Here is a 27486-nt window from a genome sequence, read left to right on the forward strand (position 1 = left end):
CAGAACACCCCTGGTGCTCACCTTCCACCCTACCAACCTTTGCATAAACCAAATCATCCGCCGACATTTCCGCCACCTCCAAACAGACCCCACCACCAGGGATATATTTCCCTCCCCACCCCTCTCCGCCTTCCGCAAAGACCGTTCCCTCCATGACTACCTGGTCAGGTCCACGCCCCCCTACAACCCACCCTCCCATCCTGGCACTTTCCCCTGCCACCGCAGGAACTGTAAAACCTGTGCCCACACCCCCTCCCTCACCTCTATCCAAGGCCCTAAAGGAGCCTTCCACATCCATCAAAGTTTTACTTGCACATCCACCAATATCATTTATTGTATCCGTTGCTCCCGATGCGGTCTCCTCTACATTGGGGAGACTGGGCGCCTCCTAGCAGAGCGCTTTAGGGAACATCTCCGGGACACCCGCACCAATCAACCACACCGCCCCGTGGCCCAACATTTCAACTCCCCCTCCCACTCTGCCGAGGACATGGAGGTCCTGGGCCTCCTTCACCACCGCTCCCTCACCACCAGACGCCTGGAGGAAGAACGCCTCATCTTCCGCCTCGGAACACTTCAACCCCAGGGCATCAATGTGGACTTCAACAGCTTCCTCATTTCCCCTTCCCCCACCTCACCCTAGTTCCAAATTTCCAGCTCAGCACTGTCTCCTTGACTTGTCCGGACTTGTCCTACCTGCCTATCTCCTTTTCCACCTATCCACTCCACCCTCTCCTCCCTGACCTATCACCTTCATCCCCTCCCCCACTCACCCATTGTACTCTATGCTACTCTCTCCCCACCCCCACCCTCCTCTAGCTTATCTCTCCACGCTGCAGGCTCACTGCCTTTATTCCTGATGAAGGGCTTTTGCCCGAAACGTCGATTTCGAAGCTCCTTGGATGCTGCCTGAACTGCTGTGCTCTTCCAGCACCACTAATCCAGAATCTGGTTTCCAGAATCTGCAGTCATTGTTTTTACCTCTCCCTCTCTCTGTCTCTCACTCTCCCTCTCTCCTTCACTCTCTCTCCATCCCTCCCTCTCTCTGTCTCCCTCTCCCTCTTCCCCCTCTCTCTCTCTCCCTATTTTTCTGTCTCTCTCTCTCTCAGTCTCTCTCTCTCTCCTCTCTCTCTCTGTCTCTCTCTCTTGTCTGTCTCTCTCTGTCTCTCCCTCTCTCTCCCTCTCTCTGTCTCTCACTCTCTGTCTCCGTCTCTCTCTCTCTCTGTCTCTGTCTCTGTCTCTCTCTCTTTCCCTCTCTCTGTCTCTCTATCTCTGTCATCTCTCTGTCTCTCTCCGTCTCTCCCTCTCTCTCCCTCTCTCTCCCTCTCTCTCCCTCTCTCTGCCTCTCTGTATCTCTCTCTCTCCCTCTCTCCTTCTCTCTCTCTTTGTGTGTCTCTCTCTCCCTCTCTCTGTCTCTCTCTCTCCCTCTCTCCTTCTCTCTCTCTCCGTCTCTCCCTCTCTCTGTCTCTCTCTCCCTCTCCCCCCCCTCTCTCTCTCTCTCTCTCCCTTTCTCTCTCTCTGTCTCTCTTCTCTGTCAGTCTCTCCCTCTCACTCTGTCTCTCTCTCTCTCTCTCTCTCTCTCTCTGTCTCTCTCTCTCCCTCTCCCCCCCTCTCCCCGCCCCCCCGTCTCTGCCCCTCTGTCTCTCTCTCTCTCTCTCTCTCTCTCCCTTTCTCTCTCTGTCTCTCATCTCTGTCAGTCTCTCTCTCGCTCTCTCTCTCCCTCTCACTCTGTCTCTCTCTCTCTCCCTCTCTCTGTCTCTCTCTCCCTCTCTCCTTCTCTCTCTCTCTGTCTCTCCCTCTCTCCGTCTCTCACTCTGTGTCTCTCTCTCTCCCTCTCTCTCTCTCTCTCTCTCACTCTGTCTCTCTCTCTCTCCCTCTCTCTGTCTCTCTCTCTCCCTCTCTCCTTCTCTCTCTCTCTGTCTCTCCCTCTCTCTGTCTCTCTCTCTCTCCCTCTCTCTCTCTCTGTGTCTATCTCTCTCCCTCTCTGTCTCTCTCTCTGTCTCTCTCTCTCTCCCTCTCTCCTTCTCTCTCTCTCTCTCTCTCCCTCTCTCTGTCTCTCTCTCTCCCTCTCCCCCTCTCTCTCTCTCTCCCCCCCTCCTCTCTCTTTGTCTCTCTCTCCCTCTCTGTCTCTCTCTCTGTCTCTCTCTCTCTCCCTCTCTCCTTCTCTCTCTCTCTCTGTCTCTCTCTCTCTCCCTCTCTCCTCTCTCTCTCTGTCTCTCTCTCTCCCTCTCTCCTCTCTCTCTCTGTCTCTCTCTCTCCCTCTCTCCTTCTCTCTCTCCGTCTCTCCCTCTCTCTCTCTCTCTCTCCCTCTCTCCTTCTCTCTCTCTCTCTGTCTCTCTCTCTCCCTCTGTCCTTCTCTCTCTCTCCGTCTCTCCCTCTCTCTGTCTCTCTCTCTGTCTCTCTCTCTCTCTCTTCTCCCCCCTCCTCTCTCTTTGTCTCTCTCTCTGTGCTCACACAGCAGCAGATACAAAAGCAGTCCTTGTTGTGCTGCCTCTGAAGGCGCTGCTAATCTGTTCTGAGCTCCCTGCTCAGTGACTCTGTTCCCCCTCAGAGCTTCGGGAAAAAAGAGCAGGAGGGAGACTGAGGCTTGGTTTGGGAAGCAGTGGGAGGTTGTGATGGGGAACACTCAGCCTGAGAGGGAGCTGGAGGCTCATTCACCAAGACCTGCTCAAAACCTTTCAGGGCAGCAGAGCGAAAGGTCAAAGGGGAAAGAGCAGCTCAGTGATAGGGGGAGGTATGGGATAGTTCTGTCACAATGGGATGAATGGCCTCTTTTGGTGCCTGAAGCAGCCAGTGTCACTGTTAGCTCAAAGATAAAAGCTCCCGTTGTGGGGCAATGAGGGAGGGGGAGGGGGAGACAGCTGATTGGTCGTCAACCTCATGGAGAGACAGGAGGTTTGATGAAACTCTCAGAAATTCCTGTCGGCTGATTGGCTGTTTTCCCTGTTTTATTCTCATGTTTAAATCCCTCAGGAATGATGACAAATCCAAAGGTTATTCTCAGTCCGAGTCGAATCAGCGTCGCAGTGGGCAGGTCAGTGCAGTTACAATGTGCTATCGTAAATGGCAGTGTGCAACACCTTGGTGTAACGTGGAATATGGCAACATCAGCTTCCACCCCTGAGATCCTGACACATTCCCAATCGGATGGGGTTACCAAAGGTCACAGCAGCAATGAGAAATTCCAATCTTTCAGAGATCTCAAACATAACAGCTACATTCTCACCATCAAAGACAGAGAGAGCAGCGACAATGGACAGTATTATTGTGATATTGTTGGAAAGAACATGACCAAAAGCAGACAGAGGATTATTGTATCTGTACACGGTAAGGTATCTTTATATCAGATTTTACACTCACTCCTCTGGAGATCTGCTGATCAGCACTGGGTCAGTTACATTGCATTGGGAATGTGTCAGATATCACTGGATCATTTACACTGACTGCCCTGGGAATGTGTCAGATATCACTGGATCATTTACACTGACTGCCCTGGGAATGTGTCAGATATCACTGGATCATTTACACTGACTGCCCTGGGAATGTGTCAGATATCACTGGATCATTTACACTGACTGCCCTGGGAATCTGTCAGATATCACTGGATCATTTACACTGACTGCCCTGGGAATGTGTCAGATATCACTGGATCATTTACACTGACTGCCCTGGGAATCTGTCAGATATCACTGGATCATTTACACAGACTGCCCTGGGAATGTGTCAGATATCCCTGGATCATTTACACTGACTGCCCTGGGAATCTGTCCGATATCACTGGATCATTTACACTGACTGCCCTGGGAATCTGTCCGATATCCCTGGATCATTTACACTGACTGCCCTGGGGATCTGTCCGATATCCCTGGATCATTTACACAGACTGCCCTGGGAATGTGTCCGATATCCCTGGATCATTTACACTGACTGCCCTGGGGATCTGTCTGATTTCCCTGGATCATTTAGACTGACTGTCCTGGGAATCTGTCAGATATCACTGGATCATTTGCACTGACTGTCCTGGGAATCTGTCCGATATCCCTGGATCATTTAGACTGACTGTCCTGGGAATCTGTCAGATATCACTGGATCATTTACACAGACTGCCCTGGGAATGTGTCAGATATCACTGGATCATTTACACTGACTGCCCTGGGAATCTGTCAGATATCACTGGATCATTTACACTGACTGCTCTGGAAATCTGTCAGATATCACTGGATCATTTACACTGACTGCACTGGGAATCTGTCCGATATCCCTGGATCATTTAGACTGACTGTCCTGGGAATCTGTCAGATATCACTGGATCATTTAGATTGACTGTCCTGGGAATCTGTCAGATATCACTGGATCATTTGCACTGACTGTCATAGAGTCATAGGGTAATAGAGATGTACAGCACGGAAACAGATCTTTTGGTCCAACCCGTCCATGCCGACCAGATATCCGATTCCAATCTAGTCCCACCTGCCAGAACCCAGCCCATATCCCTCCAAACCCTTCCTATTCATATACCCATCCAAAAGCCTCTTGAATGTTGCATTGTACCAGCCACCACCACTTCCTCTGGCAGCTCATTCCATACACGTACCACCCTCTGTGTGAAAAGGTTGCCCCTTAGGTTTCTTTTATATAGTTCCCGTCTCACCCTAAATCTATTCCCCTGTAGTTCTTGACTTCCCCACCCCGGGGAAAATACCTTGCCTATTTACCCTATCCATGCCCCTCATGGTTTTGTAAACCTCTATAAGGTCACCCCTCAGCCTCCGACGCTCCAGGGAAAACAGCCCCAGCCTGTTCAGCCTCTCCCTGTAGCTCAGATCCTCCAACCCTGGCAACATCCTTGTAAATCTTTTCTGAACCCTTTCAAGTTTCACAACATCTTTCCGATAGGAAGGAGAGCAGAATTGCATGAAGTATTCCAACAGTGGCCTAACCAATGTCCTGTACAGCCGCAACATGACCTCCCAACTCCTGTACTCAATACTCTGACCAATAAAGGAAACCATACCAAATACCTTCTTCACTGTCCTATCTACCTGCGACTCCACTTTCTCTGAACCTGCTTCCTGATCCCTGTCCCTGATCCCTGCTCCTGATCCCTGATCCCTGTCCCTGACCCCTGACCCCTGATTCCTGTCCCTGACCTGTGACCCCTGATCCTTGATCCTTGTCCTGATCCCTGTCCCTGATTCTTGATCCCTGTCCCTGATCCCTGATCTGTATCCCTGATCCCTAATCCCTGTCCCTGACCCCTGATCCCTGATCCCTGACCCTGGTTTCTCTATCCCTGATTCCTGATCCCTGTCCCTGATCCCTGTCCCTGACCCCTGACCCATGATCCCTGATCCATGTCCCTGATCCCTGATCCCTGTCCCTGATCCCTGTCCCTGATCCCTGTCCCTGATCCCTGATCCCTGTCCCTGTCCCTGATCCCTGTCCCTGATCCCTGATCCTTGTCCCTGATCCCCGATCTCTATCCCTGATCCCTGTCCCTGATCCCTGATTCCCGATCTATGTCCCTGATCCCTATCCCTGATCCCTGTCCCTGATCCCCGATCTCTATCCCTGATCCCTGTCCCTGATCCCTGTCCCTGATCCCTGATCCTTGTCCCTGATCCCCGATCTCTATCCCTGATCCCCGATCTCTATCCCTGATCCCTGTCCCTGATCCCTGATCCCTGTCCCTGTCCCTGATCCCTGTCCCTGATCCCTGTCCCTGATCCCTGATCCCTGATCCCTGATCCCTGCTCACTCACATTCCCATTCCTGTTACTTTCCCCCATCATCCAGCTCCTGTGAAAGCCTTTGCTGATGAATCCTTTCTAAAACCATAAAAGGATTTGCAGTGGGTTTTAAAAGTGCTGATCTTTTTTAGTGCCTTCCCCTAACTGTGCTCCCAGAAGCGAGGCTTGTGTCAGTAACTGCCTGTGACTCGTGGTGACAGGATTCCTCAGGGTGGGGGTATTGAGGGGCACATTGCCTCTGGAAAGGGGTGGTGAGAGTCCCCAGTTATTCCCACATGCAGCCCACTGCCTTCATTCTCTTCCAGCTCCACCTGGTTCACTCTGTGATCCCCATCTCCCTCAGACTGAACTGGCCCCAATGCACACCTCATACCTTTTGGGAATGGCAGCTGAGATTTTAAAGTATTTCTCTCCTGCTGGCACTTTGAGTGATCAGCCACAGATCGTCTACGTTCTCTGCCTTCAGACCTTTCACAGCAGCCTGCAAATTTGGGCATTGTTTATTCAGTTTGGTCACAGTCTGAGTGGTCACATCTCACTCAGTGTCTGAACCTTGTAATTCTCAGTAAACCTCTCACATCAGCTCGGAGACTGGCCCATGTGCAACACATTTACCTGCTTCCTTCCTCCTCTTCTGTCACTTTCTCACATAAGCTTTCCTTCTCTCTGTCGAACTTCTCAGTTAACTGCTTGTTTCCTTCATTAGATTAGATTACTTACAGGGTGGAAACAGGCCCTTCGGCCCAACAAGTCCACACCGACCCTACATTTACCCCTTCACCTAACACTACGGACAATTTACCCTGGCCAATTCACCTGACCTGCATGTCTTTGGACTGTGGGAGGAAACCGGAGCACCCGGAGGAAACCCACGCAGACACGGGGAGAATGTGCAAACTCCACACAGTCAGTCGCCTGAGGCGGGAATTGAACCCGGGTCTCTGGCGCTGTGAGGCAGCAATGCTAACCACTGTGCCACTGTGCCGCCCACCACAGCAACTTCTCAGTTTCAAACTCTTTCCCCCTTCATTGCTCCAAACAACTGACTATTGCTGAAGCTTAATGAAGCTTAGAAACACACTTTCCCAGCTCCCTATCTGTATCTGCCCAACGCTTCACTCCAGCAGACCCCAGGCCTGGTGCTGATTTACTGCGAGACTCAGCTGACTGGGACCAGTTCTTATTTACATAGTTTCGAAACATCGCTTCCCATTCTTGGCAATCTGTCATGTGTTCCTCTTAACTCACTCGCTGATTTCTGAGAGATAGGAAAAGTGACCAGAGTCACTTCATAAATACTGCACTCAGCAAATACCTGATTCATTTCCAATTACTGAGCAATCCAGCTCCATCATACAAGGTTGGCAGTGAGTTTGTCTTCAGAGCAATGTACAGTCATGTCCCACTTGAGGCCTACCCAGGGCCACCAAAACCTACAACACGAACTGGAGTACTGCAGCCTTTTACCCAGGTGTTCTTCCCCTGTGTGACTGAGAAAGGACAGGGAGGTGACCCAGACTTCAATTCTAAAAATTCTTTTCTTTATTTAACCCCTTTAGGTACAAGTGCACAACATAAAACTTACATTTGGTGCAACATTTTCCCCTTCCTTTATCGAACTGAATGTCTACATTTAACTCACTTCATTTAATCTCACTCTACTTGAACTTATTTCACATTTAACCCTAGCTCTAACATGAACTGGATCGGTTTGTCTGGAATTAAATGCCAGCTGGATTTGTGTGAAGTGGCCAATGTTGCTCTCTGTTTTGATCTCACCTCATGGTCCTTTGGTTTCTCTGATGGTGACTTCAGGGAACACACTTCTCAAATATTGGTCTCGAAGGCTTCTCCTGAGAAAGTCCTTCCTTCTGCTAACTTATCTCAGATATCTGCTCCTTTTCCAGAAAGTTCTCTGGCACTCAGACAATGAATTGACCAAACCCTGATCATAATGATCAATCCCAGCCAATGGTGTTCACGGGGGACAACGTTCAGATGTTTCCCCTGAGTAGTAACAGCCACATTCCATATAAGGTAATATGGTGCCAGAATGGCGAGAGACGACCATGACACTTGCCTTATTTGGTCAACACAAGAAACAACACATCACAGCACACCCTCACTGCAGATGTAACCAAGGTCAGAGTTTAAACTAGCTTGACCTAAATTCCCACCTTCAACATATTGTCTAGCTATCACCATTGTTAACAGCTAACCCGAGAATGCAACTTTTAAAAAAAGGGTTTTGTGATTTACACATGAAAGAAGTGAAACTATCACTGTATTCGAACAGATGAAAGGCTTAACAGACAATCAATTTTAAATGTATAATTTCAGTTACATCACACTGTAAATTTTTGCTATAAATTCTGTTACGATCGAGCCCTCCACTATCACCTGATGATGGAGCGTTGCTCCGAAAGCTAGTGTGCTTCCAATTAAACCTGTTGGACTATAACCTGGTGTTGTGATTTTTAACTTTGTACACCCCAGTCCAACACCGGCATCTCCAAATCAATCTCACCTCACTGTTTCACAAAATATACCCATCAATGATCAGGATTGAAACTGGAGCATGAGCTGTAAAGTAATTAGCCAGGAGCATTAACTGAAGAGTAACTAACCAGGAGTATTCACTGTGGGGTAATTGGACAGGGGCATTAACTGGGGAGTAATTGGCCAGGAGTATTAATTCTGGAGTAACTAGTCAGGAGCATTAGCTGTGGAGTATTGAGTCAGGAGCATTAGCTGTGGAGTATTGAGTCAGGAGCATTAGCTGTGGAATTGTAAAGACATTAAAAAGTAAGAGGTACGTTCATGAAAATATAAAAGATCAGGAGAAGTCTCCAAGGTGGAGACTTCACCGCGGGGAAGTCGATTGTCAACTTATCAGACCACACCCTTCGACCGGAAGAGATTGAAGTCCTGAGTAGGGGTCTCAACTTCTGCCCCACCACCAAAATGGACCCAAAATGGCAGCAGACACAGAGGGGTTCATCAGACGAATGAGACTCCGGGAATTCTTTCAAGGTGCTGGCAGTGATCCCACGGAGCCCACTGAGGAACTGGAACAGTCATCACAGGGATCTGTAGAGGAGTGACCAAAGAAGGTGTCAACATGGACCCCACCGGAGGGCCGCTGCCCTGGGCTTGACATGTATGCTCAAACCGTCAGGAAATATATAAATGCCAGATTCATCAGCCGTGCCCACAAGGTAGAGCAAAACATCACCCGTTCACAACACAATGCCATCCAGGCTCTCAAAACCAATCACAACATTGTCATCAAACCAGCAGATAAAGGAGGAGCCATTGTCATTCAGAATCGAACAGATGACTGCAAGGAAGTGTACCGACAACTGAACAACCAGGAACACTACAGGCAACTACCAGCTGATCCGACCAAAGAACACACCCGTGAATTAAACACACTGATCAGAACTTTGGATCCAGTCCTTCAGAGTTCCCTAAATGTCCTCATCCCATGTCCTCCTCGAGAAGGCAACTTCTACTGCCTTCCAAAGGTACACAAATCCAACACACCGGGACGTCCCATTGTGTTGGGCAATGGGACTCTGTGTGAGAATCTCTCTGACTATGTGGAAGGCATCTTGAAACCTATTGTACAGGGGATCTCCAACTTATGTCGCGACACTACGGATTTCTCACAGAAACTCAGCTCCCACGGACCAGTCAAACCGGGAACATTCCTCATCACAATGGACGTTTCCGCACTCTACACCAGCATCCCCCACAATGATGGCATTGCGGCAACAGCCTCAGTACTCAACAACAACAACTGCCAGTCTCCAAACACCATCCTACAACTCATCCACTTTATCCTCGATCACGTCTTCACCTTTGACAACCAATTCTTCATCCAGACACATGGAACAGCCGTGGGGACCAAATCTGCAACTCAATATACCAACATCTTCATGCACAGGTTCGAACAAGATTTCTTCTCTATGCAGGATCTCTAACCAACATTGTACACCAGGTACATTGATGACATTTCCTTCCTCTGGACCCATGGCGAGGAGTCACTGGTAAAACTACACAGTGACATCAACAAGTTTCATCCCACCATCAAACTCACCGTGGATTACTCGCGACTATCTGTCTCATTCTTGGACACGTGCATCTCCATCAAGGATGGGCACCTCAGCACCACACTCTACCGCAAACCCACAGACAATCTCACAATGCTACACTTCTCCAGCTCCCACCCAAAACATATTAAAACAGCCATTCCCTATGGACAAGCCCTACGCATACACCTGATCTGCTCAGATGAGGAGGAACGTGACGGACCCCTGGAAGTACTCAAGGACACCCTCACAAGAACGGGGTACGATGCCCAACTCATCAACTGCCAGTTCCGACGTGCCACAGCAAGGAACCGTAATGACCTCCTCAGGAGACAGACACGGGCTGCAACTGACAGGGGACCCTTCGTTGTTCAGTACTTCCCAGGGGCTGAAAATTTACGGCATGTTCTTCGTGCCCTGCAACACATTATCAATGAGGATGAGCACCTCACCAAGACCTTCCCCACACCTCCACTACTTGCCTTTAAACAACCGCCAAACCTCAAACAGATCATTGTTCGTAGCAAACTGCCCGGCTCTCAGGACAACTCCATACAACCCTGTCACGGTGGACGCTGCAAGACGTGTCAGATTGTGGACATAGATACCACTATTACATGTGGGAACACCTCCCACCTTGTACATGGCAGGTACTCATGTGACTCAGCCAACATTGTCTATCTTATACGTTGCAGGCAAGGATGCCCTGAGGCATGGGACATTGGGGAAACCGAGCAAAGGCTACGACAACGGATGAATGGGCACCGCACAACAATCAACAGACAGGAGGGTTCCCTCCCAGTTGGGGAACACCTCAGTGGTCCAGGACATTCAGCCTCGGACCTTTGGGTGACCATCCTCCAAGGTGGACTTCGGGACAGGCAGCAGAGGAAAGTGGCCGAGCAGAGGCTGATAGCTAAGTTCGGTCCCCATAGGGAGGGCATCAACCGGGACCTTGGGTTCATGTCACATTACAGGTGACCACCATTGTACTACTCACACACACACACACACACACACACACAGACACAGGTACACACAGACACCCACACACACCCTTATAGATACACACACTCCCACACATGCACCCCCTCACAGACTTAAGACACTCTGCACTCACTACACACACACATACTTTCTCACACTCACAACCCCCAACCCAGACAGACAGACAGACAGACAGACACACACACACACACACACTTTTTTTCACACACAACCCCCACCCCAGACAGACACACACACAGACAGACAAAGACCCACATGCACACATATATTTTGTGGGGTGAATTTGTACTTGCAGAATTACATTGCACTTTGCTCAAGAACTGCATACATTCATGTAGAACTCTGAGCTCAAAAACTGCATGAATTCATGTGAAACTCTGTTATCTCACTTTTTAGATTAGAATCAATCTAAACATCAGGTCATAGACAGAGAACACAGGGGGCTAACACCTTCAACATATTGTCGAGCTATCACCATTGTTAACAGCTAACCCGAGAATACAACTTTTAAAAAAAGGGTTTTGTGATTTACACATGAAAGAAGTGACACTATCACTGTATTCGAACAGATGAAAGGCTTAACAGACAATCAATGTTTCAATGTATAATTTCAGTTACATCACACTGTAAATTTTTGCTATAAATTCTGTGTTACGATCGAGCCCTCCACTATCACCTGATGAAGGAGCGTCGCTCTAAAAGCTAGTGTGCTTCCAATTAAACCTGTTGGACTATAACCTGGTGTTGTGTGATTTTTAAAGGTGAGATTTTTAAAGGTGAGCGTTCTGTGACAGAGGTAAAAACAATGACTGCAGATGCTGGAAACCAGATTCTGGATTAGTGGTGCTGGAAGAGCACAGCAGTTCAGGCAGCATCCAAGTAGCTTCGAAATCGACGTTTTGGGCAACAGCCCTTCATCAGGAATAAAGGCAGTGAGCCTGAAGCGTGGAGAGATAAGCTAGAGGAGGGTGGGGGTGGGGAGAAAGTAGCATAAAGTACAATGGGTGAGTGAGGGAGGGGATGAAGGTGATAGGTCAGGGAGGAGAGGGTGGAGTGGATAGGTGGAAAAGGAGATAGGCGGGTAGGACAAGTCCGTACAAGTTATGGGGACAGTTACTGAGCTGGAAGTTTGGAACTAGGGTGAGGTGGGGGAAGGGGAAATGAGGAAACTGTTGAAGTCCACATTGATGTCCTGGGGTTGAAGTGTTCCGAGGCGGAAGATGAGGCATTCTTCCTCCAGGCGTCTGGTGGTGAGGGAGTGGCGGTGAAGGAGGCCCAGGACCTCCATGTCCTCGGTAGAGTGGGAGGGGGAGTTGAAATGTTGGGCCACGGGGCGGTTTGGTTGATTGGTGTGGGTGTCCCGGAGATGTTCCCTAAAGCGCTCTGCTAGGAGGCGCCCAGACTCCCCAATGTAGAGGAGACCACATCGGGAGCAACGGATACAATTAATGATATTAGTGGATGTGCAAGTAAAACGTTGATGGATGTGGAAGGCTCCTTTAGGGCCTTGGATGGAGGTGAGGGAGGAGGTGTGGGCGCAGGTTTTACTGTTCCTGCGGTGGCAGGGGAAGGTGCCAGGATGGGAGGGTGGGTTGTAGGGGGTGTGGACCTGACCAGGTAGTCAGGAGGGAATGGTCTTTGCGGAAGGTGGGTAGGGGAGGGGAGGGAAATATATCCCTGGTGGTGGGGTCTGTTTGGAGGTGGTGGAAATGTCGGCGGATGATTTGGTTTATGTGAAGGTTGGTAGGGTGGAAGGTGAGCACCAGGGGCGTTCTGTCCTTGTTACGGTTGGAGGGGTGGGGTCTGAGGGCGGAGGTGTGGGATGTGGACGAGATGCGTTGGAGGGCGTCTTTAACCACATGGGCAAGGAATTTGTGGTCTCCAAAGAAGGAGGCCATCTGGTGTGTTCTGTGGTGGAACTGTTCCTCCTGGGAGCAGATCCGGCGGAGGCGGAGAAATTGGGAATACGGGATAGCATTTTTGCAAGAGGTAGGGGGGGGAAGAGGTGTAATCCAGGTAGCTGTGGGAGTCGGTGGGTTTGTAAAAAATGTCAGTGTCAAGTCGGTCGTCATTAATGGAGATGGAGAGGTCCAGGAAGGGGAGGGAGGTGTCAGAGATGGTCCAGGTAAATTTAAGGTCAGGGTGGAATGTGTTGCAGAAGTTGATGAATTGCTCAACCTCCTCGCGGGAGCACGAGGTGGTGCCAATGCAGTCATCAATGTAGCGGAGGAAGAGGTGGGGAGTGGTGCCGGTGTAATTACGGAAGATCAACTGTTCTACGTAGCCAACAAAGAGACAGGCATAGCTGGGGCCCATACGTGTGCCCATGGCTACCCCTTTGGTCTGGAGGAAGTGGGAGGATTCAAAGGAGAAATTGTTAAGGGTGAGGACCAGTTCGGCCAAACGAATGAGAGTGTCGGTGGAAGGGTACTGTTGGGGACGTCTGGAGAGGAAAAAATGGAGGGCTTGGAGGCCCTGGTCATGGTGGATGGAGGTGTAGAGGGATTGGATATCCATGGTGAAGATGAGGAGTTGGGGGCCAGGGAAACGGAAGTCTTGGAGGAGGTGGAGGGCGTGGGTGGTGTCTCGAACGTATGTGGGGAGTTCCTTGACTGGGGGGATAGGACAGTGTCGAGGTAGGTAGAGATGAGTTCAGTGGGGCAGGAGCATGCTGAGACAATGGGTCGGCCAGGGTGGTCAGGCTTGTGGATGTTGGGAAGGAGGTAGAACCGGGCAGTACGGGGTTCCCGGACTATGACTTCAACCCCAGCGTTCTGTGACAGTCTTCCAGACTATTCTTGTTTGTAAATACTGTGTCTGAGCTCAACGGACCATCCCTTTAAACAGGCCCAATGCTGCTTTCTGGATCTGATCTCTCGATTTGTTTCTGTTCCAGGTGGAAGATTTCCTGTGCTCACTCAGACACCGATACTGAATGTCACAGTGAGTCAAACTGCCCAGTTACACTGCTCTATGCAGGATATCAATTTGGGGGTGACTGATGTGCACTGGTACCAACGCACTCTGACAGGTTATCAAAGGTTTGTGACACACCGTGCGGATGGAAATGTGCTCGTGAATAAAGATTTTCAGGGCCATTTTAATTCGACCAGAAATAACACCGGTCTTATTGCTACACTAACAATCACAAACATTCAGCCTGAAGATGCGACTGTGTATTACTGTTCAGTGTGGTCCGATGTGTACGGGACTGGGACCCAGTTGAATATCATCAGTAAGTATTGCGTGCCGGTGCGCGTGCATATATGTGTGTGTGTGCATGCGTGTGCATGTGTGTGTGACTCTGTGAGTGTGTGTGTGCTCCCCCACTCACCCATTGTACTCTATGCTACTTTCTCCCCACCCCCACCCTCCTCTAGCTTATCTCGTGGGTTTCCTCCAGGTGCTCCGGTTTCCTCCCACAGTCCAAAGATGTGCAGGTCAGGTGAATTGGCCATGCTAAATTGCCCGTAGTGTTAGGTAAGGGGTAGATGTAGGGGTAGTGGTATGGGTGGGTTTCGCTTCGGTGGGGCGGTGTGGACTTGTTGGGCCGAAGGGCCTGTTTCCACACTGTAAGTAATCTAATCTAATCTAATCTAATCTAATCTAATCTAATCTCTCCACGCTTCAGGCTCACTGCCTTTATTCCTGACGAAGGGCTTTTGCCTGAAACATTGATTTTACTGCTCCTCGGATGCTGCCTGAACTGCTGTGCTCTTCCAGCACCACTAATCCAGAATCTGGTTTCCAGCATCTGCAGTTGTTGTTTTTACCCTTTGGGGAGCAGGGTCTCAGTGCAGCACATTGCCATTGGGAAGGCCATTGGGGAGCAGGGTCTCAGTGCAGCACATTGTCATTGGGAAGGCCAGTGGGGAGCTGGCTCTTGGTGATGATGGAGACTGTGTCATTGATTCCTGAGGGAGGAGGAGGTGTGACTTGCTGCAGACCTTCAGCCTGTTCCTGTTGGAGCTCACAACTGAATGGTCCCAATTCCAGGAGGCACCTGAGGTGCTGCAGGGCTCCCAGGAGAGAGACAGGACACTGCCTGCTCTGGCCTGTGACAGTGTTACAATGGCTGGGCACAGACAGCACCCTCTCCCAGACGTCCCCTACACCTGACACCCCCTCACCACTCCCCAAAACCCCCACACCCCCTCACCACTCCCCCACACTCCTGCACCACACCCACTCCCACACACCCTCCTTCCCCATCTCCACCCCCTCCTTGTCCTGAGAGCCCTGAAAGTCTCCCCATTCATGTCCTGCTGGAATGCTGTGTGTGAATGCTATGGACCAGGCCCCTGGGGGCATCCAACCAGCCCAAAAAATCCGATTGACCAGGATGGAATGATGGCACTGCCAGGGATACTGGGCATGGGTATAGCTCACATACCCATTGGCAGTGGCTCAGGGCGTACAGCAGAAAATCAGAAAGAAATTGAAGACCAACTTGCATCAGCTGTGGCCAACTGAGAATTTGATTAATCAGCTGCATGAGGGGTCCATGTGGTAGTGTCCCTACCCATAGGCTGGGAGTCTCAGGTTCAAGTCCCACCTACTCCAGAAGTGTGTAATAACATTCATAAATAGATTGGTTAGAAAAATAAGTCAAATAAAAGAAACACATCAGCATGAGGTCCTGGCAGGACAGAACTAAAGATAGGACATTGACAGAGCACAGGGGTGGTACAGTGGCTCAGTGGTTAGCACTGCTGTCTCACAGCGCCAGGGACCTGGGTTCAATACCAGCCTTGAGTGACTGTCTGTGTGGAGTTTGCACGTTCTCCCTGAGTCTGTGTGGGCTTTCTCCCACAGTCCAATGATGTGCAGATTTAGGGTGGTTTGGCCATGCTAAATTACCCACAGTGATAGGTGCATAAATCAGGGGGAAATGGGTCTGGGTGGGTTACTCTTCGGAGGGTCAGTGTGAACATGGACCTGTTTCCACACTGTAGGGAATCTAATCTGATTTCTTTCTGATTAGGTTGGAAGTTTCCCAACAGAAATGATAAAAATAATAAAATCTCAATAATGACAGGTACAAAAACCTGTAAAAACCATCGAGCCGTTTCATACTGAAGCACTTCGAGATATCAAAGGAAGCCCTACACCAAACGGTTTAGGTTGTACCTCCCAGTGCTCAGGTCCTCACCTTGTTGATGTTACACTGGGGGATCCTGGATCAATGGGACAGGAACAGCAGGAACAGTCACTTTCTGTGCTGCTGCTGAGATGGAATAAGAGTGTGAATTGGCTGTTTGTGTCTGGGAGGTTTCAACTCAACTCCCCACAGAAATTCACATTTTAATTCATTCATTCTAACTACCTTTTTAACAATGCGGCAGGCATTAAAGATTAACGCGGCAACATGCAAACTCTCTTTCAGGTTTAACTTGTTGGAGATGGTGGAAACACAAGCTCTTTCGTTATTTTATTTTTCTCCCGCCTTTTGCTCTCTGTCTCTTATTTTGATCTTTGTTTCCTTTTCCTCATCTCTTTGTTTTTGAGTGTGATTTAGCATTGAATTTACACATTGTAATGTATACATCCACCTCTGTCCGTATCCCACTAATTTCTTCACCCTTCAGTGAGATTACCTGTGCTGTACATTCACATCCTGAGACCAGTTCCCTTGTCGTGATGTTACTGTTTACATGTCAGACAATCCAAAGACAAATTGTTGAAAGTTAAACATGCATGACATTCTATTATGTGGTGACCAGGATTGTGTGTAATATTCCAAATGTGGCCTCATCCAAGTTTTTAACAACTGCAACATGACTTGCCAATGTTTATATTCAATGTCCCGAACACAGAAGGCAAGTGTGCCATATGCCTTGTTCACCGTCTTATCCACTTGCATTGCCTCTTTCGGGGAGTTATGGATATCTACCCCGAGATCCCTCATTCATGTACGGACCTCAATTTGCTTTCTCCCCACTGTCTCCTGAATCTTGTCAATCCGTCAGCCTTAGCTCGATCGTTACCACAAGATCTGAGCTCTGCAAAGTTGTTTCTGTTTCTGATCGGTTTCTTTGAATGCCTTCCGCATTCACATAGAATTCAGGTAATTTGGTTTGACTTTTTGATAATTATTTCTGTAAAAAATACTGAGAAAAATTAATTTGTTTTTTTAGGTCTTTGTCCTTCTGCAGCAGTCTGTTCATTACTCACAAAGACTCTGAGATTATTAATTTATTTTTATTTTTGAGCACCATTTCCTAAATTGCATTGCGTAAAAGTTACCGATTGCTATTCCAAGAATTTCATTTCATCTTTTCCCCCTCACAGCCTTCAGACCATCTATAAGACCTGTGCACTTTGAGCATGTTCCATGTGTCCCTTCGGAAAAAAGAGACTGCTCAACCAATTACATAACACGGGAGTTAAATGATCCTGAAAGCACAGTTCCAAAGTGTTTCTTGGACAAAAACATTGTTCTGAATCAACAAAACCACGGGGTTTGACTTTAAACAGGCTTTGAGAGTGTGGTGCTGGAAAAGCACAGCAGGTCAGGCAGCATCCAAGGAGCAAGAGAATCAATGTTTAGGGCAAAAGCCCTTCATCGGGAATTCCTGATTTACCAAATTCCTGATGAAGGGCTTTTGCCAGAAACATCAATTCCCTTACTCCTCGGATGGTGCCTGACCTGCTGTACTTTTCCAGCACCACTCTCTCAGCTTTCATCTCCAGTATCTGTAGTGCTCACTTTCTCCTTTAAAAAGACTTCCCTGCGTCCAGACATCACTGCGTTCTGTCATTGTCCTCCAAACTGGAGCAAACATGTGAACACAAAGCCGACAGTTTGTCGTTATTCCACCCCTTCCAGCATGAACAGCATGAGCAGGTAGAAAGAGCAGTTTAAATTTCAACATGACTCCAACTGGTAGAGTGTACAGATTTTATAATGGAGCCATAGGGAACAAGAACCTCATTATACATTGGGCAGACACAGCATCATATTTCCCGAAATCCAGCGGGTCAAACACATGGCCTTCGATTTTACTGACCAAGTGAGAGCTGGTCCCACAAAAAGAACTCCAGGACTCTTGCTCGCTATTGACAAGATCGGATTCACTGAACGAAGAGAGATCCGGCAATTTTATGAATGAATAGAATGATCCAAAAAAGTCTTGAAAATTCTCAAAGGCCTGTTCAAAATAAGAATTAGCATCAGGATTATGAGATTTCAAGTCGGGTCATACAGACCACTTCCCCAATCGGCTATTGGCCTGTTGTTGGAAGGTGCGTCTTCAGTACTTCTGTCCAGAATTGTTGGTTTATCCAAAAAAAGGGATTGTATTCCCTGGCCTTGTGACTGGGCCTTATTCAGAGAATGTCCCAATTCTCTGAATAATCTTTCCTTTTGTTTTAAACTGGCCCATACTTTGTGAAAATCCCACCTTTGGTCTGGCTCTGAGGTTTGGGGGTTTAGGGGCTGCAGGTAGAGCTGGGGTGGGGTAGGTGTGGGGTGGTATTAGGTTAGACCTCACCAGATCTATCCCCTCACCTGTGACTGTGCTTTCCTGCTGCACACTGTTTCAGGTCAGGACATACAGCTGCCTTTCCGGCTCTGTGTTCCTGCAGGCTGTTACACCCTCAATGTCTGGGTGAGCCCTGCTCAGTCTTGGGACAATTTCTCTTTGCCTCCTAACCACGAGGCCCTCTCCAGTTGCTGAATACGATGCCTATTCTGCTGCTGCTATGTTCCATTGATGTGTGTGAGGTCTAATTGGAGAATGCAACCCAAAGTAATGATGCTGGAGGCCACGGGAGATTCTCCAGGATCCCTTCCATTCCAACCTGATTGATCCACATTCTCTCAACAACAGCTCAGATCCCATCCCCCTTCTCTCACCAGAACCCTGCAACACTCATGGCATCATCCCATCCTTGTACACTCCCATTATATTCCGCTCTTGTTAATCCCATTACTCTGCAAAACATATGACCTTTCCTCCCTTGACTGACCCCACTTCAACACGTGGACCATTTTGACCCTTCCAGCTGTTAACTGTTAGAACAAAGCACTTGGAAATGTTTAAGGTAATCTGGCAGGGCCAAAGTGGTTTTCAAAAGGAAAATCATGTTTAACTAATTTATTGGAGATCTTTGAAGAAATAAGTTGGTGTTGGAGATAAAGGTGAACCAGTGAATGTATTGTATTTAGATTTTGTTCAGATTGGTACACCACACGTTATAACTTACCAAACAAAAATGACCCCTAATCTCTATTTGCCAGCTGACCTTTGATCCATACCGATATGTTAGTCTGGACACCATCAGTGTTTGAATTCCACAATAATGTTTGACGTCGCCCCTTATCGAATGCCTTCTGGAAATCTAAACCCAGTCTATCCATTGGCTCCTCTTTAGCTGTAACACGGGTTAAACATGATTTTCTTTCTCTAAGTTTGATCCTGTCCATGTTTTAGTTAATGTGGATGTTGGGTCCTCTGTTTGAGATGTTGTCGTGTTCTGCCTTACAATGATCACTGCCCATCAGTAGTGACCACATGTTTCTCCTTTAACCTGCTCCATGTTTACACCTTGTTCATCTTTTGCAGAGGCTCAGATTACAGATTTATTCCCGATTTTTCTGGGCCGTCTCTTGCTTCTCCTGCTGTTTCTCATCGTCGCTGTCATCGTTTTGCTCAATGTAAACCAAAAGGCATGTTTCGCAAGCAAATAAAGATGGAGCAGGTAAATAGAGTTCATTATCGATTCATCGATGGTTACAACACAGAAGGAGGCCCTTTAGCTCCTCATATCTGTGACAGCCAACAAGGACCTGATGAGACTAATCCCATTTTTCCTCAGAGGAGAACAGAACATTAAATCCTCAGAGGGTGCCAAGGAATGATATGGAGCTACAGTCAATTACTGGTCTGGCCTTGGGTAGGGTTGTGGAACAGAGAGACTTAGGGCTTCAGAGACATCACTCTTCGAAGTTTGCATCACATGTTGACAGGGTGGTTATGAAGGTATTTAGTACACTTGCCTTCATTGCTCAGAGCTTTGAGTATAGGCGTTGGGAGGTTACATTGAGTCCCCTTCTTGAGCACTATGTCCCATTCTGGTCGTCCTGTTATAGAATGGAGAGTTTGGGGTAAAAGATGAGGCTGGATTCACTTGGGCTTTTCTCACTGGAGTGTAGCAGGCTGAGGGGTGACCTCATTGAGTTTATAAAATCATGAGGGGCATCAATAAGGTGAATGGTAGGTGTCTTTACCCTAGGGTGGGGGAGTTCAAGACTAGGGGTGAGAGGAGAAACATTTACAAAAGACAGGAGGGACAATTAATTTGCACAGAGAGTGGTTCATGTGTGAAATGAATGTTCACAGCAAGTGGCGAATGGGACACAGTTGCAATTCAGATAAGTGCACGAATAAGAAATGTTTCAGAGGGATATGGGCCAGGTACAGGCAGGTGGGATTAGTTTAGTTTGGGGCTGTGGTCAGCAAGGACTGGTCAGACTGAAGGTGTATGACTCGATGGGTCTAAGCATGAGATCTCCAGTCTTTTTGAGGCAAGTTTTTCCAATGATGAAGGTAATAACCCCACCTCTCATCTCCTTAAAAGATTTGCTAAGCCACAGCAAAAATTAAATTGTTATCATTATTTCCAAGAGATCACATGACAAGAAGCTTTTTGCAATCCAGGGAGCCTCCAAATAGCACAAAATGGTGCACTTTCGCCAAGTGGGCTTGATATATTGACTCATATTCCAAACAACACAAGTAAGGATTAGGAAATAGAAGGAGTTACTCGTGTTTGCAGTGGATAGTCTCCGACGTGTTGTTACACTCTAGGACACAGCATTAGTGAAGATATGATGGAGCCTTGGATTCTCATGTGGATTGGATGAATCAACTTGGGAAATATAACTTGGATGATGCATTCCAAGAGTTTATTTGGGATAATGCTGAAGAGCAGAGTGTTCGAACACTGAGCAGGGAGTTTTGACCTGGCAATATGCAATGGACAAGATGAATGAAGGGCCTCATCATAAATGAACCTCTGGGGAATAGTGATCATAACGTGATACAATTTTATGTCAATTTGGAGGCAGAGAAGTGTGAAAATAACGTTATTTCCAGAAAGTTGAACACCAGGTATGACGGGGGTATAAGGCTGGCTAAAGTGAAGTGGGAAAAGGCATGACTCAGCAAAGAAACAGCATTAGACTTTGAAGGAGATATTTCATAAATCTCAGCAAACAGGGGGAGGCCATTCAGCCCCTTAGGTCTGTTCTGTCATTCAGTGAGCAGATGGTTGATCTGATCATTCTCAGCTCCATTTTCCTCTTGTACCCCATGACCCTTGGGTTCCCTGCCCTGATTAAAACTCTGTCTCACCCCAAATCCCCCGACTCGACAGCACTATGAAGGAAATCATTCCACAGATGGACTATCCTCATTGAGAAGAAATTCCTCACCTCTGTCTTAAAAAGCAACCCCTTACTCTGAGATGATGGCGTCTGCTCTGAGCCTCTCCCCCCAAGGGGAAACATCCTCCGCACGCTGACCCTGTCACACCCCCAAAGCTAACTGACCTGGACTGACCGGTTCTTCGCTCCATTTTATTTCCAGACAAAGTTGGGATGTTGGTTGTTTTCCAACCCTCTGGGCCTTTTCCAAATTTCAAAGATTCCTGGAAGATTACTCCCAGTGCGTTCACTACCATGGTCGTTACTTCCTTCAATGTTCTCGGATGAATGCCACCAGGTCCAGGGGACTTATCGGTCTTTAGCCTCATTGGTTTGTCCTCCCTGCTCCCCACCGTGTTCCCATCAGCCCTCAGACCTGGAACCGGTTCCACAGCCAGGGAGACGGGCTCAATTCACTCCCATTTTTCTGACAATTACTCCCACAATCTCCTGCCGTCAGGAAGAATAGCACAGTCCTGTCCTGCCCTTCCTGTTTCCATCCCAGACACCGATCAAGAAACGATGGGGAAAGGAGAGCCCCACAATCACAGGCTTCCTGTTCACTGCTTCGGGAAATTTCCACATCAGGTTTAATTGTTCATCTTCCTAACCCCATGGTCAGAGTTTCAATAAAATATCCCAGACCACACTGCACAGTGTCAGCTGCTACAGGGCCCAGAGAGAGTGAGTGCCTGTGGGGGAGATATCATTTACTGCATCCCCTGCACCCGATGTGGCCTCCTCTATATTGGGGAGACAGGCCGCCTACATGCGGAACGTTTCAGAGAACACCTCTGGGACACCCAGACCAACCAACCCAACCACCCAGTGGCTCAATACTTCAACTCCCCCTCCCACTGCACCAAGGACATGCAGGTCCTTGGACTCCTCCATTGCCAGACCATAGCAACACGACAGCTGGAGGAAGAGCGCCTCATCTTCCACCTAGGAACCCTCCAACCACAAGGGATGAACTCAGATTTCTCCAGTTTCCTCATTTCCCCTCCCCCCACCTTGTCTCAGTCCCAACCCTCGAACTCAGCACCGCCTTCCTAACCTGCAATCTTCTTCCTGACCTCTCCTCCCCCACCCCCACTCCGGCCTATCACCCTCACCTTAACCTCCTTCCACCTATCGCATTTCCAACGCCCCTCCCCCAAGTCCCTCCTCCCTACCTTTTATCTTAGCCTGCTGGACACACCTTCCTCATTCCTGAAGAAGGGCTCATGCCCCAAACATCGATTCTCCTGCTCCTTGGATGCTGCCTGACCTGCTGCGCTTTTCCAGCAACACATTTTCAGCTCTGATCTCCAGCATCTGCAGTCCTCACTTTTTCCAGGAAATAACAGGCAGCAGGTAGAGGGGTGGGCAGGGAGCAGGATACAGGGGGGAATGGGCAGGGGGGAGTATACGGGGGAATGGGCAGGGGGGAGTATACAGGGAGGAATGGGCAGGGGGGAGTATATGGGGGGAATGGGCAGGGGGGAGTATACAGGGGGGAAAGGGCAGGGGGGAGTATATGGGGGGAATGGGCAGGGGGGAGTATACAGAGGGGAAAGGGCAGGGGGGAGTATATGGGGGGAATGGGCAGGGGGGAGTATATGGGGGGAATGGGCAGGGGGGATTATACAGGGGGGAATGGGCAGGGGGGAGTATATGGGGGGAATGGGCAGGGGGGAGTATATGGGGGGAATGGGCAGGGGGGATTATACAGGGGGGAAAGGGCAGGGGGGAGTATATGGGGGGAATGGGCAGGGGGGAGTATATGGGGGGAATGGGCAGGGGGGAGTATATGGGGTGAATGGGCAGGGGGGATTATACAGGGGGAATGGGCAGGGGGGAGTATATGGGGTGAATGGGCAGGGGGGATTATACAGGGGGAATGGGCAGGGGGGAGTATATGGGGGGAATGGGCAGGGGGGATTATACAGGGGGAATGGGCAGGGGGGAGTATATGGGGGGAATGGGCAGGGGGGATTATACAGGGGGAATGGGCAGGGGGAGAGCACCGTATTCAACAGACAGTGGGCAGTGAGCATTCAAGTTATTCGGACAGAATTAAATTCAGACCTTTCTAACAATAAATCTCGTGCCACTGAAGATCTGATGTCTGTGTGATGTTGCAGGAGGGTGATGGACAGGTGCATTACGCTGAACTCCAACTCCGACAGGTCACCCAGCGCCCACCCAGGATACAGACAGTGACTGATCCAGACTCCGAGTACGCGGCTGTCAAACACACATAGTCTCCTGGATGTATCCATCACTCTTACTGCAGGCAACCGACTCTCTGGATCCTCACCTCCCCAATTACTGAGCAGCATCCAACCCAGACTCTATAAAACCTGAGATTACTGGGCACTCTGACCCTCCCAGACCCAGAGATTACTGGGCACTCTGACCCTCCCAGACCCTGAGATTACTGGGTACTCTGACCCTCCCAGACCCTGAGATTACTGGGCACTCTGACCCTCCCAGACCCAGAGATTACTGGGCACTCAGACCCTCCCAAACCCTGGGATTACTGGGCACTCTGACCCTCCGAGACCCTGGGATTACTGGGCACTCTGACCCTCCCAGACCCTGAGATTACTGGGCACTCTGACCCTACCTGACCCTGAGATTACTGGACACTCTGACCCTCCCAGACCCTGGGATTACTGGGCACTCTGACCCTCCCAGACCCTGAGATTACTGAGCACTCAGACCATCCCAGACCCTGAGATTACTGGGCACTCAGACCCTCCCAGACCCTGAGATTACTGGGCACTCTGACCCTCTCAGACCCTGAGATTACTGGGCACTCTGACCCTCCCAGACCCTGAGATTACTGGGCACTCTGATCCTCCCAGACCCTGAGATTACTGGGCACTCTGACCCTCCCAGACCCAGAGATTACTGGGCACTCAAACCCTCCCAGACCCTGGGATTACTGGGCACTCTGACCCTCCCAGACCCTGAGATTACTGGGCACTCTGACCCTCCCAGACCCTGAGATTATTCTGACCGTCCCTGACCCCAGGATTATTGGATTGTCCGATAAGGAGAGATTGTGGAGACTGTGTCATTATTCTCTTGTGTTTGAAAGAATGAGGAGATCTCCATGAAACCTTCACGTTCTCACAGGGATTGATGGGGCAGGTGTGGATCTAATGTTACTCCCGTTGGGATCTCCAACCAGGGAGCTCAGTCCCAGGATTCCGGGACAGCTCTTTTCAATCTGAGATGCGGAGGAATTTCTTCATCCAGGGTGGAGGGAGATGAATCTTTTGGAATTCTGTTTCCCAGAGGCTGTGGAAGCTCAATTTTTGAGGAAATTCCCAACTGAAATTGTTAGTTTTCTCATTTTGAATGGATCTTCAGGATTGTGAAGGCATATGGTGTTGAGGTGCAGGATCAGCCATGATTATATACTGAACATATCAACATCTCTCAGCAACTGACTGCATCCCTCTCACAACCTGCCCTTCCACCTATTTTCGTGATTTGGAAATGTTCCTCTCGTTCATTCATTTCCTTTTCCTTGGCCATTGATGTACATTGTGAATAGCTGTGGTCCCAGTATTGATTCCTGTGGAACCCACTGGTCATGGAGCACCATCTTGTAATAGAGACCCTTACCCCCTCTCACCATTTCCTGCACATGAGCTAATTCTCTCGTCCCACCAATATTCTCCCTCCAACATCACGGGCTCTGATCTTGTGACTTTACCTTTTGTGAGGTTCCTCATCAAACACCTTCTGAAAGCCGAGAGAGTGGTGCTGGAAAAGCACAGCAGGGTCAGGCAGCATCCGAGGAGCAGGAGAGTCAACGTTTCGGACATAAGCCTTTCTTCAGGAATGCTCAGCCATTTTGTATCGGGCTGTCCCATTGGCTGTTTTCCTGTTCAAGGATTATTTCAAACTGATACCCAATGGACCCACTGTCTCTCTGCAGATCCCTGTTTAGGATGAAGTCAGGGCCTGGGGCACTCTCTACCTTTCTCCCCATTAGTTTGTCTCATGGTGATGGTAGTTAATTCCTCCCCCCCCCCCCCCCCCCCCCAATATTCTTTCATCTCAATGGGATGTTTAAAGTGTCCATCACCATGAAGATGATGCAAAACCTCTGTTTAACTCCTCTCCCATTTCCTTTTTCCCCAAATCCATTTCCCTAGATTCATTTTCTAAGGGGCCTGTGTGAACTTTGACCTCTCTCTTCCTTTTATATACATTTGAAGAAGCTCATCCCTGACCACTGACCCTGTTTGAGGTTGTTAATCTGAGGGGTGTGGCTGCTTTCTGAAGCAATTCACTCTCATGTAAATCTCCCCCCTCCCTGATGATCTGGGCTCATCAAACTGTGAGCCAGAGTTCCTCAAACAGCCAACACCAACAATCAGTGTGCTCCTTATGAACCACAAGAAGGTTCTCCAGCTCCCACCTCATGCAGTTCCAATCCCACACCGAGCTCTGCCTCTCTGTGTTCATGTCTTTGTTCTGAATTTGTTTCATTTTAAGCATTTCCTCCTGTTTATTTGAGTTTAGTTTGTAATTGGTCAATAGTTCCGCTATTTACTCTCGATCTGAAAGTAACTGATAATACAGAGTGAAATTGTGACGGGTTTTCCTGCTGATGCTGATGTTGTGGGATTTGGAACTATCTCATTAAAGCTAACCACTGAATAACTTCCAACGGGCTCACAGTGTTCCGTGAATTCAGGGTTTTGGGAATAATTGGATCGTCTGGAGTGATTGAGGATGGGAATGAGGAATCTGTGTTGATGAAAGCATTTGTGGAGAAAGCTATTCCCAGATACCAATCACCTGACCCAATGAGATTCGGGAATAAAACCCCGGGGGGGGGGGGGGGGGAGAGTTGAGGAGGGGGGGGTGGAGTGGAAGCATCCTTATTCATGTTGTGAGTGAAGCTCCGAATGGATCGGATTGGCACCTCAACAAGGAAGGGGTCGGTGGGGAGGAGGAACGTGGGTGGGTGGTATTGGGGGGGTGGAGGGGTGAGGGGCTAGGCTTGGTGGGGGATGGAGGGATTGTTGGTGACAGGCTCCAAGCCTTCATTCACCTCCATTCAGTGAAAGGCAGCTCCTGGGGAGGGGGGCTCTGTGACCGAGTCAGTCTGACTGGGAAGGTCAAGGCAGATTCCCCCCATAGCCACCCATCCCCCATCCTGCCCTCAGGATTTCTCACGGAGTTGGGTCACTCCCCATCACCTGGGGCAGAAGGAGCGATTCTCAAGGGACAGACATCCAGCCGGAAACCCCCTTCCTTTTGAAAGTTGGGTTCAAACCCTGGCCTTGATCTGCAAACCCAAGGTGGACATTTACAAATCTTCACGGAGAGATAGGGAGAAGGGAAAAGGGATCGAGTGGAGGGATTATGATGGAGAGGGAAGGAATGGGAGAGACAGGGAGGGAAAGGAGGAATGGGATAGAGAGAGGGGAAATGGGATAGAGAGGGAAAGGTGTAGAGGTGGAATGGGATAGACAGAGGGAAAGGGATAGAAAGAGAGGGGAATAGGATAGAGGGGGAGGGAATGGGATAGAGAGAGGGAAAGGGATAGAGGAGGAATGGGGTAAAGAGTGAGGGAACGGGATAGAGTGGGAGGGAATGGGATTGAGGGAAAGGGAATTGATAGAGGGGAATGGGATATAAAGGAGAGGGAGGGAATGGGAGAGAAAGAGGGGGAAAGGGATAGTGAGTGAGGGAATTGGACAGAGAGAAGGAGGGAATGGGACAGAGAGGGAGTGAATGGGATAGAGAGGAAGGGAAAGGGTTAGAGAGGGAGGGAAAGGGTTAGAGGGGGCAATGGATGGAGAGTGATGGAATGAGATGGGGGAATGGGATAGAGATGGAGAGAATGGTATAAAGAGGGAGGGAATGGGAGAAAGAGAGAGACAGGGGTGAATGGGACAATGAGTGAGGGAATTGAACAGAGAGAGGGAGGGAATGGGAATGAGAGGATGGGAATGGATAGAGAGAGAGGAGGGAATAGGTTCAAGAGTGAGGGAATTGGATAGAGAGTGAGGGAATTGACAGAGAGAGGGAGGGGAATGGGATAGAGAGGGAGGGAATGGGATACAGATGGGGGAATGGGATCGAGAGAGAGGGAATGGGAAAGAGAGAGGAGGGAATAGGTTAGAGAGTGAGAGAATTGGACCGAGAGAGGGGGCAATGCGATAGAGAGTGAGGCAATGGGATGGAGAGG

At 49.1% G+C, this 27486-nt stretch overlaps 1 protein-coding gene across 2 annotated transcripts in view; it reads left to right on the top strand.

Annotated features, from left to right (window-relative positions):
- The window catches only part of LOC140482678 (uncharacterized), a 74109-nt gene that overhangs the window by 8970 nt on the left and 37653 nt on the right, over positions 1–27486 (top strand). Inside the window, exons 2-5 of one of the 2 annotated variants that reach the window (XM_072580189.1) lie at positions 2974–3327; positions 13749–14087; positions 19420–19555; positions 23408–25956. In XM_072580189.1, the coding sequence (XP_072436290.1) occupies positions 2974–3327; positions 13749–14087; positions 19420–19544 (818 nt within the window). In that variant the 3' untranslated portion in view covers positions 19545–19555; positions 23408–25956. Of the gene's footprint in view, positions 1–2973; positions 3328–13748; positions 14088–19419; positions 19556–23407; positions 25957–27486 lie in introns of those variants that run through there. The other variant, XM_072580190.1, reaches the window with a different exon arrangement.

Source organism: Chiloscyllium punctatum, chromosome 11 (assembly GCF_047496795.1).
Source record: "Chiloscyllium punctatum isolate Juve2018m chromosome 11, sChiPun1.3, whole genome shotgun sequence".
Taxonomy (NCBI): domain Eukaryota; kingdom Metazoa; phylum Chordata; class Chondrichthyes; order Orectolobiformes; family Hemiscylliidae; genus Chiloscyllium; species Chiloscyllium punctatum.